Raw genomic sequence first — 19,331 nt, forward strand, 5'->3', positions numbered from 1 at the left:
TATGAATGTTCAGCCTTTTAGGAAAAGATAGTTTGTGCTGGGCTTCTTTGTCCCTTTAAAAATACGAACATTTACAAACGTCTCTCCCTTGATAAATCAAAAATTCTCTCTAACGCAGGGGTGCCCAACCCCCTGGCCACAGCCCACTACCAGACTTTGAGCCATTGGGAACAGGGCCATGGAAGTGGCAGGTGAACATGTGTGTCCACCCCCCCACTACCACAAGCAGTGGGCATACGCACATTTCATTTTGCTCACAGCTCATGCAGAACCATCCCCTCCCACCCCACCTGCCGGTCCATAAAGCCGGAAAGTTTGAGGAACTCTGCTCCAATAGAACCTTAAAGTATGGGATCCAGCTTCATTTATATGTTTATAAAACTTACATTTATAAAAGCTAAAACACTGGTTTCACATGTCTTTTAGTAGTGTAGTTCAATTTAGAAGGAATCTAGGTGCTTTTTACTGACAGCAAAATTGTTTCTTGTTAGCTTTCTTAAAAAGTTTTGGCTATTAAAATTAACATGATTTTTAGAAATATCCAAAGCGATGTTGGTTTTTATTATTATATGCCTACTTCTATTTTGACATTCAAGTCAGAGTTTCGTTCATGGAGGAAAGACAAGATATAAATATAATAAACCACTACATTCGTTTGTTTTATTTATTTCATTTAACTAATAATACTTCTGTTTTTCTTCTTGCAGGAAATGACTTCAGAAGAAAAGGGAACCATTACTAGCCTCAGCAAATGTGACTTTGGTCATATGAGTCAGTATTTCAAAGCCCAAACAGAAGCTAGAAAGCAAATGACCAAGGAAGAAAAGCAGGTATCTTTACTTAGGATTAGGCTCTAAAAATAGAAGTCAAAATTGGAATGCTCTTCAGCTACACTGCATGTTCTCAGTATATCAGATTTTATAAGTGTCTTTATTCCATTATACTTAGTTCTTGGTGGGGTTGCACTACACCAGATAGAAATCATGCACAATTTGTAGGTCCTCCTAGACTCACAGGTCTTGTTTAAGGAATAGATGGTAATTATGTCCCCAAAGGCTTTTGTGCATATTGGTCTTGTGACTTGTTTTGAACCAGGAAACATTCCATTGCTTATGCCTTGCTGTAATGCACTGTACATTAAGGAGCTGTCCTTAAAAACCACTTGGCATACCACAATATGCCTGTGTTACATGATTCCATGAATTGTCTGGCACTCAATAAGTTTCTGGTAAACCTGAAGGTGCTTTTTTATCACTTAAAAAACCATTCATGTCATTGGTCCAGGTTATTTGTGAGACTACCTTTCCCCAATTGTTTCTGCACAGCCCATTAGACCTGGAAGGGTAGGAATGCTTTTAGACCATCTGTCAAGCAGTGCCATCTAGAAAGACCCAGGAGGTAGGCCTCCTTAGCATCATCTGCTTTTTGGAATAACATATCCCCTGAGATTCATTTGGCCATGATCTTGTGGACATTTCATAAATCTTTGGAAGATCTGGATGTTTCCCCAGGTGTAGAACCTGTCGGTTGGATAAGCCCATCATTGTAGTTTTGTCTGACATGATTGATTATGTGTTTAGCCTCATGTGCTACTGCACTGTTATTTTGGTGTTTTTTAGTATTTACCTTTTTCTTTTGTTCATCTTTATCCAGTATTTTCTGTCCAGAAATATGGTTGCAAGACAGACACTACATAAACTGATACTTTAAAAAGCACACTATCTGAAATAGCTGGTTCTATATTATATATAAAAGGATAAGCCCTTCTTACGGATTGATGATTGAATCATATATTATCTTGTTAGGAATAAAAGGTATCTTGTTACGAATAAAAGGGATGCTAAGGAGAGTCAAGGATAAAGATATGGGATATGGGTCCTTTACCTGTAGTTTGAACAATTTTTTCAGAGCCACCTGTGATGCACTATGCAGAGCACTTCTTGTTTTGAACAAGGAAACCTGAAACTTTCTGGCAAGAGTGAGGGAAATTTATTTTAGATGATGCTAAATTTATGTTCATTCAGGTTTAGCCCTAGATTAGTATATGAGGGCACACTATGAGCTACTTATCTGAACAAACCTACTGAACTAAATGTGATTCACTTATTAGTAGATCTGTATGCAATTTCCTGAGGTAAGTGTACATACTATGGTCATAAAGCACTCAAATGATCTTGCTGATCAACTTTCATGCCCTTTCTATAATATATAGACCAAATGGCATTCTTGTACTGCACATACACTAAGAGTCCTGTGCCTGAGAATCCACTAAACAACAGCTAATTTATTTGATCTGAATAACTGATATAGCGGCTTTAGATATGTTATAATTTTTCATCTTTGTATGTGTTCCTCTAGAGAATTAAAGAAGAGAATGAGCGGTTATTAAAAGAATATGGTTATTGTGTCATGGATAACCATAAGGAAAGAATTGCCAACTTTAAGATTGAGCCTCCAGGTCTCTTCAGAGGGCGTGGTAACCACCCCAAAATGGGCATGCTGAAGCGACGAATAATGCCTGAAGACATCATCATCAATTGTAGCAAGTGAGGATGGGAGATATTGCATATTTCTAGAAAGGGTTCTGATTAGAGAGAACAGCAGCTAAATAGCAGCTTTTCACTCAAATAGCATCTCTCTCAAGTTGGTTCTATCTATAACCTCTGCTAGAAGAGGAAAACCAGTACATTTTATCAGGCAATGCCAATTGTTCAAAATACACAAAACAATACGTCATTAGTATGTAAGGATAGTTTTCCTTTAATATAATGTGAAGTGTTAAAGTACTGTATTTTTCGGAGTATAAGACGCACCTTTTTCCCTCAAAAAAGAGGCTGAAAATCTGTGTCTTATACACTGAATACAGCATTTTTTGCCTCCCGAAACCCTGCCCTTCACCAAAATGGCTGTGCATAGCTTGTAGGAGGCTTTCAGAGAGCTCCTGGGGACGGGAGGGCAGAAATGATTTTTGCACCACCACCACCACCCAGCACTCTACAAGCCTCCTAAGGGCTATTTATGCCCTTTTTGAAAAAAAATGGGCCCGTTTTGGGGAGGTTTGCAGAGTGCAAAAACTTTTTTTTTTTAATTTGCCTCTTCAAAACCTTGCTGCGTCTTATACTCCCAAAAATACGGTAAGTCATGCTCAGGTCAGCTTTGTAAATGGCAATTGCAAGTGGCTATATTTATATCTTTTTTCCTGTAGAAAATTTAGATCAGCTTATATTTGGACACAACACATAGGAAGTTATTGTTCTAATATGCAAACTGCCTTTCTGCTGCTATATACAAAGCTTATAAAAATACCCAAAAATAAAAAAATCTATACAATTAAAATAAGCACTAAAATCAAGACAAAATTAGTATAATTCATCAAAAGGGACACAGTTTTGCCTTTTTCGTAAATATTGGGAAAGTGGGAGCCAGTCATATTTTCCCAAGATAGACATTTTTCCTAGGCCATGTAGATAGCATGACAAGCCCAAATTAAATTTCTGTATTAGCATAAAAATATGATTTTTTCATACTCAAGATACTGACAGGGTTTGATCTGTTGGAAACTTTGATTCAAGACCTAATGCAGTCTAAGGCCGAACAACAGCCTAGCCACAATGCAGAAAAACTTTGGAAAAATCATTGGCAGGTTTATGTCTGAGGAGCAGCATTTTATCCAGAATTTAACAAATTTAAAGGATTGGAGGATAGGAATGGGTAGCATTGGGCATGGAGCAAAACAAGGCATAATAGAGGACAAAGTCATTGTGAACCTGACTTCAACATCATTTGATTTACTGTCTTCGAAACATCATAGTGTAATGTACTATTTAACATCTGAGGGTTTTTAAATTTATAATTCAATCTTACTGAGGGAAATAATGATAGTTAGGCAAAGAAGGACAAAGTGATCTATCTTCTTATCCTTTTTTATTGGCTTGTTGAACAAGTGACCAGATTTACTTAGAGAGTTGCCATAATGGATAAATCCACATGTCACAGGAAAGCAAAAACAAATTGACCACATTAGTGGCTTTGTGCTATTTATAAGCCCTGCCTGTCAGTTTTGCTCAGAATACATTCTCATTTATAAAATCTAGTCATGAACGTATAAAATTGAGATTCACAGTTCAAGCTTGTCTGATTATTAGACATTAAAGTCTACAAATGATGTTATTCATCTAGAGTTGCGAGTGGCAACCAAAAAAATTGAATGAAATACTCATAACAATAGTATTAATAATCAGGCAACAATATCTGCCCATCCTAGGTCCTTGGAAAGGACTCTAAAAGGAGATAAAAATGTCAACTCTGTGACTACCCATAATAATAAGCCAGTTTGGTCTAATGGTTAAGGCACCAGGCTGGAAACTAAGAGACCCTGAGTTTTAAGCCCCCTTAGGCATTAAAGCGAGTTAGGTGACTTTGGGCCAGTCACTGTGTCAGCCTAGCTACTTCGCAGGGTTGTTGGTTGTGTGGAAAATAGGAGGAAGTATTAGGCATGTTACTGACATAAAAATAATAAAAGCAGGGCATAAATAAATAAAATGTCATAAATAGTGTATCATTCTGTAGTTGTTGTTATGATGCCACTATTCATTGCCTGAATTTTCTGAATAATTAATTTGCTTGCTGATATCTATGGCTTCCTTATGAATTTTCCTGTTTTGAAACGTCTTTGTGTTTTTCCTGCCTAGGGATTCTAAAATCCCTCCACCTCCTGCTGGTCATAAATGGAAAGAGGTTCGGTATGATAACAAAGTAACCTGGCTGGTATCATGGACTGAGAATATTCAAGGATCTATTAAGTACATCATGTTGAACCCCAGCTCTAGAATCAAGGTAATTTTTTTTGTCTAGACTATTTCTGTCATGACTAATATGCTTTTGGGGAAAGATATACTGCATATCTGAAGATCTAAACCGGACTTCTTTATTTATTCATTTTTTTAAAAAAATCTTAAATGGTGTTTTAAATTGCTTTTCCCTTCTAAAATCAGAAGTGTCAATCTAGCTTGGAAGGTTTTAACAATATTAAGCATAGATTCACAATAAAGTTTTATTTTCACTTTTCTCTGGTTAAAGATATACTTCAAAGGGACATCTGTATGCTTTTCTTCTTATCACTCTCTATAAACAAGCAGTGAGACCTTGGAGTGTCAAGCCAGGATAATCAGTGAGAAAAGTAAGAGTGTTTCGTTTCCAATACACAAACCTCCAGCCTCCAAGTAGCAGTGTTATTGTTGCAATTTTCTTTGTTTCTTTTTGTATCTTTTTTGTATTTCAAGTTTAAAAAAAAGTCCGATTCTTGAATGAGTTAGAAGAACATCCACAGTAATGAAAGGAGAATTTTAGTCTATAGGTTACAAAGAATAATAAAAGAAAAAAAATAGAAGAAAACTTAATCCATTCATTTTAAAAGACTTGCATAAATTCCATCTATGAACATAGCATTTAAAAAGTAGGATAACCCACTGTCCAAAACCATTCCAAACTTAATTCCGCCGCTTATTTCTTCTGTTCTCCAATTTAAATTAATTTTAAGTTTTTTATAGGCAGTCTCTTTTAAAACTGTAAAAAATCCTCACCAGCTGGAAACACTTTCTCTTTCTGTATCCTTCCGTTTTGGAGCCACCCTGAACTTCATCAGCCTAATGGCTGGATTTTTTGTCGCTGGCTTGAAAACTTCTCTTCGATCGATCAGGGACTTTGCGATGTACTTGAGATCAGCAAGACATATTCTTCCTGTTCACCGTCTCTGCGGGACGGTTTAGGTCCGATTGGACCACCTAGTGGCAAAAGTATCGGCTGCGGTCTGGGAGCATCGAGACTGCACGTCCGTATCGTCCCGACTTTGGCTCCTCCTACATACATACATACATACATACATACATACATACACTTCGTTATAATGATAACGTGTATATATATATGTATGGGTACATCATAAGGAAACTGGATGTCAATTGTAAACAGTGATTTGGAAAGGAGGATTAGAAAATTTTGTTATTAAATATTATGGATGTTTAGCTAGAATAGGACATAAGGATTCAGCGTTATTGGAGGATTTTGGAAATAGTAAATGAAATGCCAGTATGTGGTTATGTATTAAATCTTGGTATATTTTATGATGAAGGACGTTTAAACAATTATAGTCAAATGAAAATGGAGGTGGTATGATGGTAACATGTATAAATATCTGAGTTAAAATACTTGAGTTAATATGAATTATGCTTGATGACTGTGGAAGAGATGCACATAAGCCTTTTTGTAACCAACTGATACACTTTCTACAGTATGTAAAGAAGGAAGATTTTATGTGTTGTGTTTGCTTTGAAAATAAAAAACAATATTTTAAAAAAGTGTCAGTCAAAAATTAGGTCATATCTGATCAAATTAAATGAAAAATTGTATCCCCTCTCTAAATAAGAGCCCTGCTATACTTGAGCAACTCATCACGTTCCCTGTGATTTTCTTGGCAGGGTGAGAAAGACTGGCAGAAATACGAGACAGCGCGGAGATTGAAGAAATGCGTAGATAGGATTCGAAACCAATATCGAGAAGACTGGAAATCCAAAGAGATGAAAGTGCGGCAAAGGGCTGTGGCATTGTACTTCATTGATAAAGTGAGATTCTGACTTTTACAGATTCTTTTTGGTGTAAATAAACAGAACTCCTGAATCAAATGTTGACATGAATGAGGTATAACAGGTATTTGAGAAATCCTTGAAGAATGACAGGAAGGAATTTAAATGGACACAAACACAACAAATTGACTGTTCAGATAAAGCTCTGCCTACTTTCCTAGAATGTACCTGCACAAATTTGGCTTTTTGTTTTGCAGGGGCAGAGGTGTATAGAATATTCTGCAATAGCAGCTCTGGTATTAAAGAATGAAAAACAGAGTAGAAGCATCTCTGCTAGTAACCCCATGTTGTGCTTCTCTTATTTACATCAGTTTTCATGTCAGTTTATCTAAAGTGCATATACCCATGGATCCAAGTAGTCTAAATATGCATAACTTTTAAATTAATGTAATCCTTCTAGTGAATTTGAAGATACCTCAAATCTCATCCTGGAATTTCAAATAAATAGCTTCTTAGCTTAGTGGCATAATTTCCTACTGATCAATTACATGATTAAAATGTTTTCATCTGTTTAAACTGACCTCTATTTTTTCTGTCTCACTATTCAATATTTGTAGCTTGCTCTGAGAGCTGGCAATGAGAAAGAAGAAGGGGAGACTGCTGACACAGTGGGCTGTTGCTCCCTCCGTGTGGAGCATATTAATTTGCATCCAGAATTAGATGGTCAAGAATATGTAGTAGAATTTGATTTCCTTGGAAAAGACTCCATAAGATACTATAACAAAGTACCTGTTGAGAAAAGGGTAAGGGACTCTACTAAATAAATCCACAAGCTGAGTAACTTTATCTTTTAAATCTCCTTTATCTTTTGGTTGCTCTTCAAGTATTCATTCCATTTGATTGAATCAATGTATCATCAAGTTCAGCATCCATAGTGCTATAGCTTTGTGTTTTTGGAAATCCTCAAAAGTCCCAGAGGCAGATTCACTTTGTTCTGCTTTGTCTCCAGCAAATGCTGATAATAAAATCCACATTTGTTTTTCTATTAAGCATGAATAATAATTGATTTGCAGTCATAATCATTGACATTCTTCACTATTCCTACCTTTAGTATTTTTAATTTCAAAAACACTTACATTCCTTATGTTTACCCACTCTTTATTTTATTACCAAGTAAAAATAAATGCTTTTATCTGCTCTCATAGAAAATGGGCTTCAATACATTGATTCATCTTTAGAATTCTGTTGTAAATCTAGGAAATTTATTAACAGTGAATGAATAGCCACCTGACTTTTGTTACATATTACAAACATAAGTAGCACACTGCAGATAAAGGGACTCAAGTAAAATCTGATGCCACATCTGGTTATGGTTTGCATAGCCATGGTTGGTTGTACACATTAGGCCATCAATCTTGGTTTACAAACCACAGTACTTGAGTTTGCACTTGTAGCCAAAACCAAACAGTCCATGTCATTCATAACTTAGCAAACTGTGTGTCCAGAAACCATTTTAATATGGTATCAGGTAATATAGTGAGGAAAGTAACATGCAAAGGTGGGTTGCAATCGGTATGCCCCGGTACAGATACCGTACCAGTACGGTGCTCCGAAAGGCCCACCTGTCCACCCAAGCTCTTTACCAGTCTTAAGTCTTCGGTGCTTACGCGCAGAGTGCGTACAGTGTCTGCACAACACTCTGCTGAGCAGCTGAGGCTCATGGAGGCAGTAAGATGCATGCACGCGCACCGGTTGGAACGGGATCTGGAACACACCGGTAACATGCCTGTTTCTTTGCTTCATGTTTCTGTCCTTTGTGATTACTTTTCAGGTATTTAAGAATCTTCAGTTATTCATGGAAAATAAGCAGCCAGAAGATGATTTATTTGATAGGCTTAATGTGAGTATCTTCTTACATTTAAAAGCTGTATGAACCACTGTAAGCATCAAAGGATGTTTCTTAAATTTTCTTCTGTGAAATTAATGCCTATTGGTAGTTCTGCTATGGCTTGGAATAAGAGACCCAGTTTGATCTAGTGGTTAAGGCACCAAGCTAGAAACCAGAAGACTATGAGTTCTAGTCTTGCCTTAGGCATGAAAGGCAGCTGGATGACTTTGGGCCAATCACCCTCTTTCAGCTTAACTTCACTCCACAGGGTTATTGTTGTGGGAAAAATAGGAGGAAGGAGTAATAAATATGTTCACCACTTTGAATTATTTATAAAAAATGATGGGTTAAAAAAAGCTTTTAAAAGATGTAATTTTGTATTTAATAAAAGATACAGAACTGCCCCAGTATGCATTAGCATTATATTGTTAGTAGCCAAGATTTATTTTACAAAACATTGGCAAATGAAAGTATATCTGTCATTGGATCAGGTAATTTAGAAAAGAATATTTGTAGCTCAGGGTTGAACTGTGGGTCCTTGGTGTTTTCTGGGTTTGTTATTTTCTTGCAGACATTTCCTTACCAAACTAGGCAACATCAACACTAACATCAGCTCTGGTGAAGTTAACTAGTTTGATAATGAAATGTGTGCAAGAAAACAACTAAGCTCAGATAGTACAAAAGTCCATACAGCTAATTTGTCAGCAGTGAGAGAAAAAAATAAAATGAATTACTTTGTTTTAATTAACTCCTTTAAAGAGCTTTCCAAAAATCAAAACTATCGTATTTATATCCTTTAAACTGTTTTATAATGCATTTGAATAATCAGATAGAAGATGCAGTAGTATAAAGAACTTTGGTTATTTATCTTTCCTTTAAAATTTAAGGAAATATTGCTGTGGCTGTCATGCATTTTATTCATTTCCACTATCTCCTTACATTTAATAGCCATCATGTTAATATCACACAGACATCAGCAATTATCCAACTGAGTAGAAAGGAAGCAAAAGTAGAGGAGTCATCCTCTGCTTTTAGGTCCGCCACTCCCCTTATTTGAAATGGTTGTAAGACCAGGTTGAATAAGAATAAATTAATGAAAATATCTGGATCATATGAAAAAGAATGCAAGCCATTGTACAAAATGCCTCAACTTTATAGCTACTCTTGTTTGGGATAAAATTACTGTTTCTGTGGTTTGCATTTCTCAGTTAAATTTGTTTATATTCTTTACCATTTGTTGAATTGGTATATAATTTTTTCCTCCCTTCCCTTCCCATCTTCCAGACTAGCATTTTAAATAAGCATCTTCAAGATCTTATGGAAGGGCTGACAGCTAAGGTATTCCGAACATATAATGCCTCTATTACGCTACAGCAACAACTGAAGGAACTCACAACCCGTAAGTATCTTTGAAATAGCCTGTCTCATCTTTTCTATGTTAATTGCAATACACACTTCAGTTTTTTTTAAGACTGTATATAGTAACTTCTGGCCTTCATAATTAGGGACACAACTGCTATATGTGCTCAAGGCTCCCTGACATTCTTTTTCAGTTGTTGGAAGTTAGCTTTTCATAAATGTTCATCTTGCTATATAGAAAGAAATGTGTATCTTTTGAATTCTTCCAGCGGATGATAACGTCCCAGCAAAGATCCTGTCTTACAATCGTGCCAACAGAGCGGTTGCTATTCTTTGCAACCACCAGAGGGCACCTCCAAAAACCTTTGAAAAATCCATGATGAATTTACAGACCAAGGTAATTTGACTGCTACGTTTTTAGTTAAAAGATGAACTATGGTTAATTAACCTCTATTAACTCTCTTGTCATACTTCTCAAAGTACTCCACAAATTGCTTGGGTTTGTTTTTACAGACTTCCCTGTCTGTATTCTATTTGGTTTTGTCACAGAAATACCTTCTTTGTGTGCAAGATCATCATATTCAGCCATTCTAAAATCTGTGGTATCTCTGTGTCTGTAAATTTTAACTCTGAAAAACAGAAATAAGAGATAGTAAAAGCAAAAGAAATTAGGTATATGTTCTGACCCCCCTTCTCGTATACCAAAGCACTCCAAAACAAAGTCTCTGCAAGATGTTTTATTTACACACAGTTTAAAGCTTGGCAGCAATCCAGGTACAGATTACACCCTGGCAGCAACCCAGCCTGCCGAGGTACAGATAACACCTTGGCAGCAATCCAGCCTGCCGAGGTATGACACACATTTGAGAGCGTCTCCAACTCTCATGATAAGTTGATTCCTGCAAAAACAGCTTTCGGAAAGTCCTTCCTTAAATAGCCTTGAGAGGAGCCTGATTACGATCACTTGAGTCCAATCATCTTTTGTAACTGCATAGCTCTCCGGTGCCGGGCATCCAGAAACGACTCCCTTGTCTCCTCCTTACTGCTCCACGGCATGACGTCAGGAGCACACTCTCTTTGGCTTTCACCACTGCTCCATGCCTCAGGCGCCTCCTGGTGGCCAACCAGCCTCTCTGATCCCTGCTCGGAGTCAGAACCCTGTCCAGGGTCCTCCACATCCTCCAGAGCCGACTCATAGGGACCCTCGCTGTTGGAGTCTGGTGGCAGCTCCAACGGCTCCTGCTGGCCACAACAGTATACATTAAGAATATGTGTAGTAGTTAAGGAGCTGAATTAGAAGCAGGAAGATTCAGTCCTCTCTCAGGCATGGAAGCCCACCCTAATGGGCCAAGTCGCTCTTTCAGCCCTAGATTGGTAGACTTTTTTAAAAAGATTCCCAGTCTGTATTCGACCAGCATGAGACATTCATTGAACAGTGAGTTGATTTGTAATAGCAACAGCAATATAGAGAAAATGCGTTTGGTTCTCAGGACATTGTCATTTTAGATGTAAGAGGTATTCTGGCTCAGGGAAAGGCAGTTAATTATTTATGTGTGTATGTGTGCGTGCCATTATTATATATAATTATAAATGTTACCGGTTTCACTAATTTACTGATCATACCTTTGTGAAATCATTGTATACCATTTAACAAAGAAATCACCACCCTCAGGAGCAGTTTGAGGTATAAGACTCAGATTTCAGTTATCATGTAACAAATGGAGCAGTTTTTGCTCTGTAGCTCCAGGAGGCAAAAGTTGGCATTAATAAGCTGACATTTTAAGAAAATTGTTATTTTGAAGTGGGGGGAAATGGTAACAGCTGTTTGACAGTATAACTGTGCTTCCTTGGAGGATTAGTTCTTTTCTACTATTTAAGCAGAAACTAAAGAGTCATCTTCAGCTACAATCAGAATTATTTATTCTGTATGATGACATTAGATTTTGATGGCGTCCAAAGTCTTTTAATTCTAAAAAGTATATATAAGTGTCTTAAATGTAGTGTTTAGAAACCTGGCTCCTCCCCTCCCAAGGTGAAATCTGTAGAATTTTGTTCTCTTCTTTGATTAAAACAAGAGGGAGATGCTCATTGTGAGGGGCCATAATTCCAGATAATTTGCTTGGTCTGCCTGGAAGGAGGACAGTTCATGATGCCTCTGATGCAGATCTACTTTCCCAGATTAAGGCAATGGCCACTGGTACCTTGTAGCACATTTGATTGATATACCAACTATGTCCTTGTCTGGATAATGATGACTTTAAAATTGTGGTAGGGGTGCTGATAGTCTATAATAATGTGTTCCATGTGGGTTACCCTTGTGTTTGATTAAGAACTCAGTAGTCAGGTTGTCTTGGGAAGAATGCAAAGAGACTGTTATTTTTATACTGATGCCAGAACTGATATAAAGTGCTGCACCCTCAATTTGTTTCTGGACAAAAATGATCGAAATGATAGTTACCTTTAATGCCAGAAATGGCTTAGATCCAGGCTATCCGAGAGAATACCCCGTGTTTATTGATACCATTTGAAGAGATACACTGCTTGTGAGCTTGTTTAGCAGTGACCTGAGGCTGAGCCTTTGGGAAGGGGAGAGTTGCTGCTCCAGCTCTTTGGAATGCACTGCATGAAAGTTAAGGGACTTAATATTAGCTTTTTAAAGAGCCATTTAAAGCACATATTTTTCTATGGAGTTAGTCATTTTAATTATTAATTGTATTGTTTACCTGATTATTTTAATTGCAGTTTTAACTGTTTTAATGTTTACTGGGATACCTTGGTAGCTGATGATACATTCTTTTTTTTTCTTAACTTTTTTTAGCAAGTGCAGTGTCTGCTTTTTCAGATAAACTGAGTGTTGATTCATTGTTTGATAGAAATTGATCAACCAACTTGTTGCCAGAGCCTGACATTGTAGGCTAAGAGAGTGAGTGACTGGCCCAAAGTGCCCCAGCCCTTTTCATGCATAAGGCAGGACTAGAACTTACAGTCTCCTGGTTTCTAACCTGGCACTTTAACTATTAAAACATTTCTCTAGTTTAATGAGCATCATAAGACTTAGAATTTTGCTATCCATGTTATCTGCTATAGTCGAACTGTATAAGCCCCCCAAGAGCCTATTGCAATTTTGCATCCCCTCCACACTATTATAAAATCTAGATTCATTGCAAATAAAACCATTACCATTTCTGCCCATGAAAAAATAATAGTTTATCCACTTTAGGGTACTGTAAACAGCTATTAATTGTGCTCTTCTCCAAATATCTTTTCAAATTTCAAAAATAAAACAAATAAATATCAGGCTTTATTATTCATGACATATAAGATGGATTCTTGAGAGTTTTATTTTCTTCTAGATATTCTGTTACAGAATCAGAAAGTAGAGCCTTTAAAAAATAGTTGTCTAAATGTTTCAGCTTTTCAGTTGTAATTCCTTCCCATATCTATACTATGATTTATCTGTTTGCATGATCTAGATTGATGCCAAGAAGGATCAGTTGGCTGATGCCAAGAGAGAACTAAAAAGCGCCAAAGCTGATGCCAAGATCCGAAGGGATGAGAAGTCTAAAAAGTAAGTCTGACTGCTCTGACGCTGCCACATTTACTTATTTCATATTGACCCCAAGTGAAAGATCTTTTAAAATGTCTGTTACTTGAATATTTATTCAGCTTTTGAATGTGCTGTTTCAGATCTTGGCCTGCAATTTTGTGCCTATTGATCTGAGCAAGAAGTCTTCCTTCTGAATAAATTCATACAGGTTGCCCTGCTCTTTTACATCTGTTCCCAGCACTGTACATGTAAAAGGTTTTGTAGGCAAGATATCAAGTAGAAGTCTGTAGTTAACTCTCATGTTTTGCTTTTATCTTATAGATTCCTCCTACTCTCAAAAAGCTCCTAGTTGGGTTTTTTAAAATATATTTATGTTGGTATTATTGCCTTTGGAATAGCAATGTTCAGTCCTTCCATTTCCTAAGATTTCTTACGTCCTCTATGTATCACATTTATTGAATTTGTGCATATATTGTCTTGAAACTTGAAAAGTTAGCTTTCTGGAAGTAACTTCCCTGCAGAGGTGGTTTTTTCCACACACGGAAGAGCACTGGAAAGCTAGTGAACATCATCCCTTTGAAGGTTAGAAAGATTTCTAGTCTTCCAAACTATGACATTTGCTACCTTGTTTCCCCGAAAATAAGACCTCCCTGGATAATAAGCCCAATTGGGCTTTTGATCACATGCTCTAAAAACCCTCCCTGAAAATATTGCAACCCGGCAGCAACCATGAGGTGACTATGCTCTCCACCTCCTGCACCTCAAAAATAATAAGATCTCCCTGAAAATAAGGCCAGGTGCTTATTTCGGGGGTCAAAAGAAAATAAGACCCTGTCTTGTTTTGGGGGAAACACGGTAGCTTTCTGACCCTCTTTTCAGCAAACATCACCGCTCTGAAGACTAGGATTTCCTAAGCTAGGAAAGCTAGTAAATGTGATTGTTATCACAATAATTTGGAAGGCCCTTTCACCAAATCATGGGAAATCAAATTAAATCTTGCATTTTTAATCCTTGAGTAGTAGAGGAAATTTAAAAGACATAACTTCAGTTGGGAGATGTTACAGAGTTTTATCCCTTCATCTGGCCACCCTAGCTATGTGAAGAGCTTATTAAAGACAGCTTTGTCTTCATATGTGTAAAGGGCAATATTGTTAAGCAATGGGATATGACAGTGTTAAACTGCTAGAGAATAGGCTTTCTCCTTTCTTTATATGGTTCTGAACGCAAGGGCAGTGAACACTGACATAGGACTGTTCAAATAAATACTTGGATACACAAGACATGAAAAGTTATCACTGGCAACTATCCTGCACATTTGAGCCAGCAGCATTTCAGCCTTCTTATACCAAGTAGAAAGATGTCCAGGTATATCTGGAAAGATGCTTCAACTTTAGGGTATACTAGACATCTGACTTGTTGAGTCATTGTTTCAGAGATATTCTTTACCTAAACAGAAATAGAATGACCATGGGTGGGCAAAAAAATAAGTGACAGTGGTAGCTACCTCCAACTTCCCAACAGCTTGATCACTACTGACCATAACTCTGGTGGCTGATGGTAGGATCAGTCTACCCAGGCTAGGCAGGGCTAGGATAGAATCAGTCTATTAAATCTTCAGACAGCAACATGGTAGTGCAGCAGCACTGAAGTGGCCACAAATCTGTCAAATTTCAAGTTATGGCTCCTGGATTTTGGACATAGAATTGTGGGTTAGCCCATTTGAGGTCCGTTGGTTCAAAACCTATTTCACCCAATTGAAGGTTATAGACATCAATTTTTAGTAACACATAGATTTCTCATGACTCCAAGAAATCTGTAATACACATTGCCCTCGCTGGGCAGATTTCCCTCATATCTGTACTGTTCAAAAACATACATCAGAATTGGCTAATCAGATTATGAGTAACATTTTATCTATAGCAAGATAATTCATTATTCCTTGCTTTAGCTATCATATTAAGATCAGTTATACATATTCTCAGTTTTAAAAATCTATACAAAAGAACAAATTAAAGCAATAGCCATGGTCTTCCTAGTGTCTGCAGTTTAAGCATCCTGCAAAAGCTGGAACTTTTACATGGACATTAGTTGGAATGAAGCCCAGAAGGCCTTTGATTCAATTTCCTTCCCAACCAAGGTCTTTCTGGGCCACTTTGGATAAATCATCTTATCTGCCCGTTGTATCTATATAAGGGACATAGTCCTGACCTACCGTAAACTTTGGAGACCATGGGAAATAAGCATTGTTAAGCATTTTACTTCTAATACAGGGAAATGACGATAATCCCTTCTCAGATCTGCACAAGAGTAAACTTAGCATGTGCTTAGCAGTCCACTTGAGGGATTTTTTTTCCTGCATGGATACCTAATTCCTCTTAATAAAATATATTTCAAAAAGTTAATGTTCTCACCTCTTATTTATTACTTCTCATCTTTTACAGGACTGTGGAAACTAAGAAAAAGGCTGTACAAAGGGTGGAGGAACAGCTGATGAAGCTGGAAGTTCAAGCAACAGACAGAGAGGAAAACAAGCAAATAGCCTTGGGTACCTCCAAATTAAATTATCTGGATCCTAGAATTTCTGTTGCTTGGTAAGTTCTTGTTTGAGAAAGGAGGATAATATTTTGAAGTAAATTAGGCTTATGTTTCATGGGTGTGAAGGTCTTGTTTGCTTTTGTTCATATTTGGCTTTCCAAGACAGTTCAAAAGACTGATGCAGATAAACTTCAATCTGTATGAAGCCTGCATCTGGTAGGAGCAAAATAAGATTCTGGGAAGTAGAATTTGGGTGAACATTTTCTTCTAGGGACAAAAGAAGCATCTTAAAGCAAAGACTTTTAGTTGGTGGGGTGTCTTTCATTGTGCCAAAATACTCAAAGAAATGCTCTACATCTAGTCAAAAATTGTCTATCAAACTAAATATCTTGTTTGCACAAAAGAATGCCATTAGTATTGCCCTTAACTGTGGGAACCTTGTAAAGCTCAAAATAAGTTCAGGAGAAAAGAAGGTGAGTCAAACAAGTGTATTTACTTATTCTGAAGAAAAAAAATGCTTCATATTATGGTATGAAAAGAAGGTAATTGAATGATGCCCTTGAGGTTTTTTTAGTCATAGACTGGATGAAACTCATAATAGTCCAGTAACTAAGTAAGTTACTTACTTACTTAGAACTTACTTACAACTGGATTAAAGTTTCTGTGTGCCCCAACATAAAGCCAAATTCCCAGTTTAAGAATATGATGCTGCCTAAGCACCACTAGAATATTGTTCGATGCATCTGTTTGTACTTCTTCAAACATTTTAGGCAGCGTACATCCTTAAAACAGAAAAAGTATAAATAAGTTACCTATAAATAATACCAGTTATTAACTTATCACCCATTATGTGGGTGATTCTTATAAAATTTTTAAAAATGGAAAATGCTACATTGAACATAAGGATAGGGATTTGGTCACACTTGCTTTCTAAATTTAATAGCCTTTTTCCTCTGTGTGTGTGTTGCAATTTATTATATGCAGGTTTATAAAATTTAAAATCACACAGTAGTTTAGGTATGGGAATAGATACCTCTACAGGTATAGAAGTATCCTCTAGTGATCTACAGTTAATTACAGTTAATAATGAGAGGGTTTAGCAACAAGTCATAAATTTGCCCATGTATATCTTAAATATTACAGTTTAAAGCATAATTAGAAGCTTTTGCTCCTACTGTCTATGAATGCCTATTTTACAGTGTCCCCTAAGATTTCAGGCAAGATTTTAAGAATTGGTATTAGACATGATCAAGTCATGTATATATTATTGATTTGGAAAATGTATCTCTGAAATTTTGACTTGTTTTGAGAGTACAGTACTTGTTTTTTGTTGTCATCAACTGTTTCTGATTTCCCTCTCTCTTTCTCTCTCCACCCCCCACCCCCTTTCCATTTTTAAGGTGCAAGAAATTTGGAATACCGATAGAGAAAATATATAATAAAACTCAGCGAGAGAAATTTGCCTGGGCAATTGACATGGCAGATGACGACTACGAGTTTTAATGTGATTTTAATGGGCTGGATTTTATGGAAGAAAGTAGCCTGATTTTAGGGAGATTGATAAACTGTGAGCCTTACTTGTTCTTTATATTGGGGGGCGGGGGGGTGTCAGAGGGGAAAGTGAGTGATGAAATACCCAACATCTTTGAGTAAAGATATGCCTGGAAATATTGTAGAGGAGCCAAGACAGTTGTCCTATGGACAACTTATTTAAATCTGTTTCAGAGACCTAAATTCTAGCTGTATGGTTGTGTTTTATCTCTGGAGTACAGTAAGGACAAGTGAATGGAGGAATTTGTTAATGTTCTACCTGACAAATTTGCCATTACATTGAAGAGCTTGGAAATCATTATCTACTGTATACAGAATCCAATGAGATATTGATATGTTTTTACAGTTAGGGTTTTGCAATAACTTCTATATTTTAATAGAAAATGGACTCCTTAATTTCTCCCCACCCCACCCTCATTAATTTAACACAACTGAAGCCCTTAGCACACTGGTTTTGGCCACAATGGTCCTGGAAACACCCTGTTGTTTTCATTTTTACTTGTCGCCATCATGGTAATGAAACCTAGAATTAAAAATGCAACATCTCTTCAAAGCAAAGCATGATGGGAAGATCCTTCCTGACTTGAGTGTTACTTTTTTTGTTAATGTGAATTTTTAGTACTTTTAATTATTTTAAAATATTTAAACTTTTTTTTTCTTCTTGATCTTAAAGATCATGTAGATTTGCCGAAGATAGGAGGGAAAGGGCTGGGGAGGGTTAATAGATTATGAGTACAAACAAATTTGTGACAAAATGTATTCCCATCATACTTTGTTCTGAGTACATTATATATATATATATGTATAGATATATATATGAGAAATATCCACATTTGTGGGTTTTGTTTTGTTTTTCCTATGGCAGATTTTTTTTCTCCCCTCCACTTTTTTTTTTTAATAAAAAAGCCTTTCTGCTCTCTTTTACTTGAAAGATTTTATTGTGTAAAAAGAACTTTCACAGGTCAATAAAATTTTGAGGGAAGTGAGCTTTGGTCCAGAAAAGAAAAAAAAATCAAGATTTAGGGCTTTTATTTTTTTCTTTTGTAATTGTGTACAAAAAATAATAAAAAAATAAAGCAGAATTCTAATGTGAACCCTTTTTTGCTATAATCCATTAGTTTTAGAAGTATTGTTAGCTTAGTGTGGTGCAAAGGCAAGTTTCCCCGCAGTCTCTCCTTGACAAGTATCTTCTATTTTTATCATGAATTCCCTTTTAATCAACTGTAGGTTATTTAAAATAAATTCCTACAACTTAACACAATGCCAGCATCCGTGTGTTCTTGTACCCAGAAGGCCACTGGTTGGCTGCAAACCAAGAGCTACAAAATTCTTTGTGGGGAAGAGGTGTTCCAGAATGGATTGCCCCACAAAATTCGGGTCAACACTAGAATTGGGTTAACTCACCTTTTTGTTTAAATTCTTCTAATTCTCTCTTAATCAAATAGTTTTCCTTCAGCATTTATATTTCTGTGAGTTTGGTGATAGTTTTCAAATTTTAAAAAGTGTGTATTAATTAAAAATATCTTCAAAATACACTCTGAAATGAGGAAAATACTGTTTACTAGACATGCATACAAATGTTAGTGCTATTTGTGAACTGTTCAGAAATTGATGCTGAAATTGGATATAATGAGTTTCATATAAGAAGATGAGAAACTGAAAGTAACAGATTTGCTCATTTAGCTGAGGAGTAGTCCAATTTCCGTTGGCTTTCAATATTATTTGCATATTAGCCCAACCAATGTAGGCAGAGTTTGCCTGCAATACAGCACTTTAATCAATGTGCTACCAATAATAGGAAGGGTTTTTCCTTAAGTTGGATGTTCTTAACCTGAAGACTGCTTTTACATCTAATTGTACTTAAATCACA

At 36.5% G+C, this 19,331-nt stretch overlaps 1 protein-coding gene across 1 annotated transcript in view; it reads left to right on the forward strand.

The window, feature by feature from the left end:
- TOP1 (DNA topoisomerase I) overlaps window positions 1-18,722 on the forward strand; it is a 64,412-nt gene extending 45,690 nt beyond the window's left edge. Inside the window, exons 11-21 of the mRNA XM_081948606.1 lie at window positions 708-830; window positions 2,359-2,546; window positions 4,692-4,836; window positions 6,477-6,620; window positions 7,199-7,384; window positions 8,413-8,481; window positions 9,754-9,868; window positions 10,098-10,225; window positions 13,302-13,396; window positions 15,817-15,966; window positions 17,311-18,722. Of these exons, the coding sequence (XP_081804732.1) occupies window positions 708-830; window positions 2,359-2,546; window positions 4,692-4,836; window positions 6,477-6,620; window positions 7,199-7,384; window positions 8,413-8,481; window positions 9,754-9,868; window positions 10,098-10,225; window positions 13,302-13,396; window positions 15,817-15,966; window positions 17,311-17,413 (1,446 nt within the window). The 3' untranslated portion in view covers window positions 17,414-18,722. The remainder of the gene's footprint in view (window positions 1-707; window positions 831-2,358; window positions 2,547-4,691; window positions 4,837-6,476; window positions 6,621-7,198; window positions 7,385-8,412; window positions 8,482-9,753; window positions 9,869-10,097; window positions 10,226-13,301; window positions 13,397-15,816; window positions 15,967-17,310) is intronic.
- Window positions 18,723-19,331: the final 609 nt, after the last annotated feature.

Source organism: Natrix helvetica, assembly GCF_964273705.1.
Source record: "Natrix helvetica genome assembly, chromosome: 3".
In the NCBI taxonomy this organism is placed as follows: Eukaryota; Metazoa; Chordata; class Lepidosauria; order Squamata; family Natricidae; genus Natrix; species Natrix helvetica.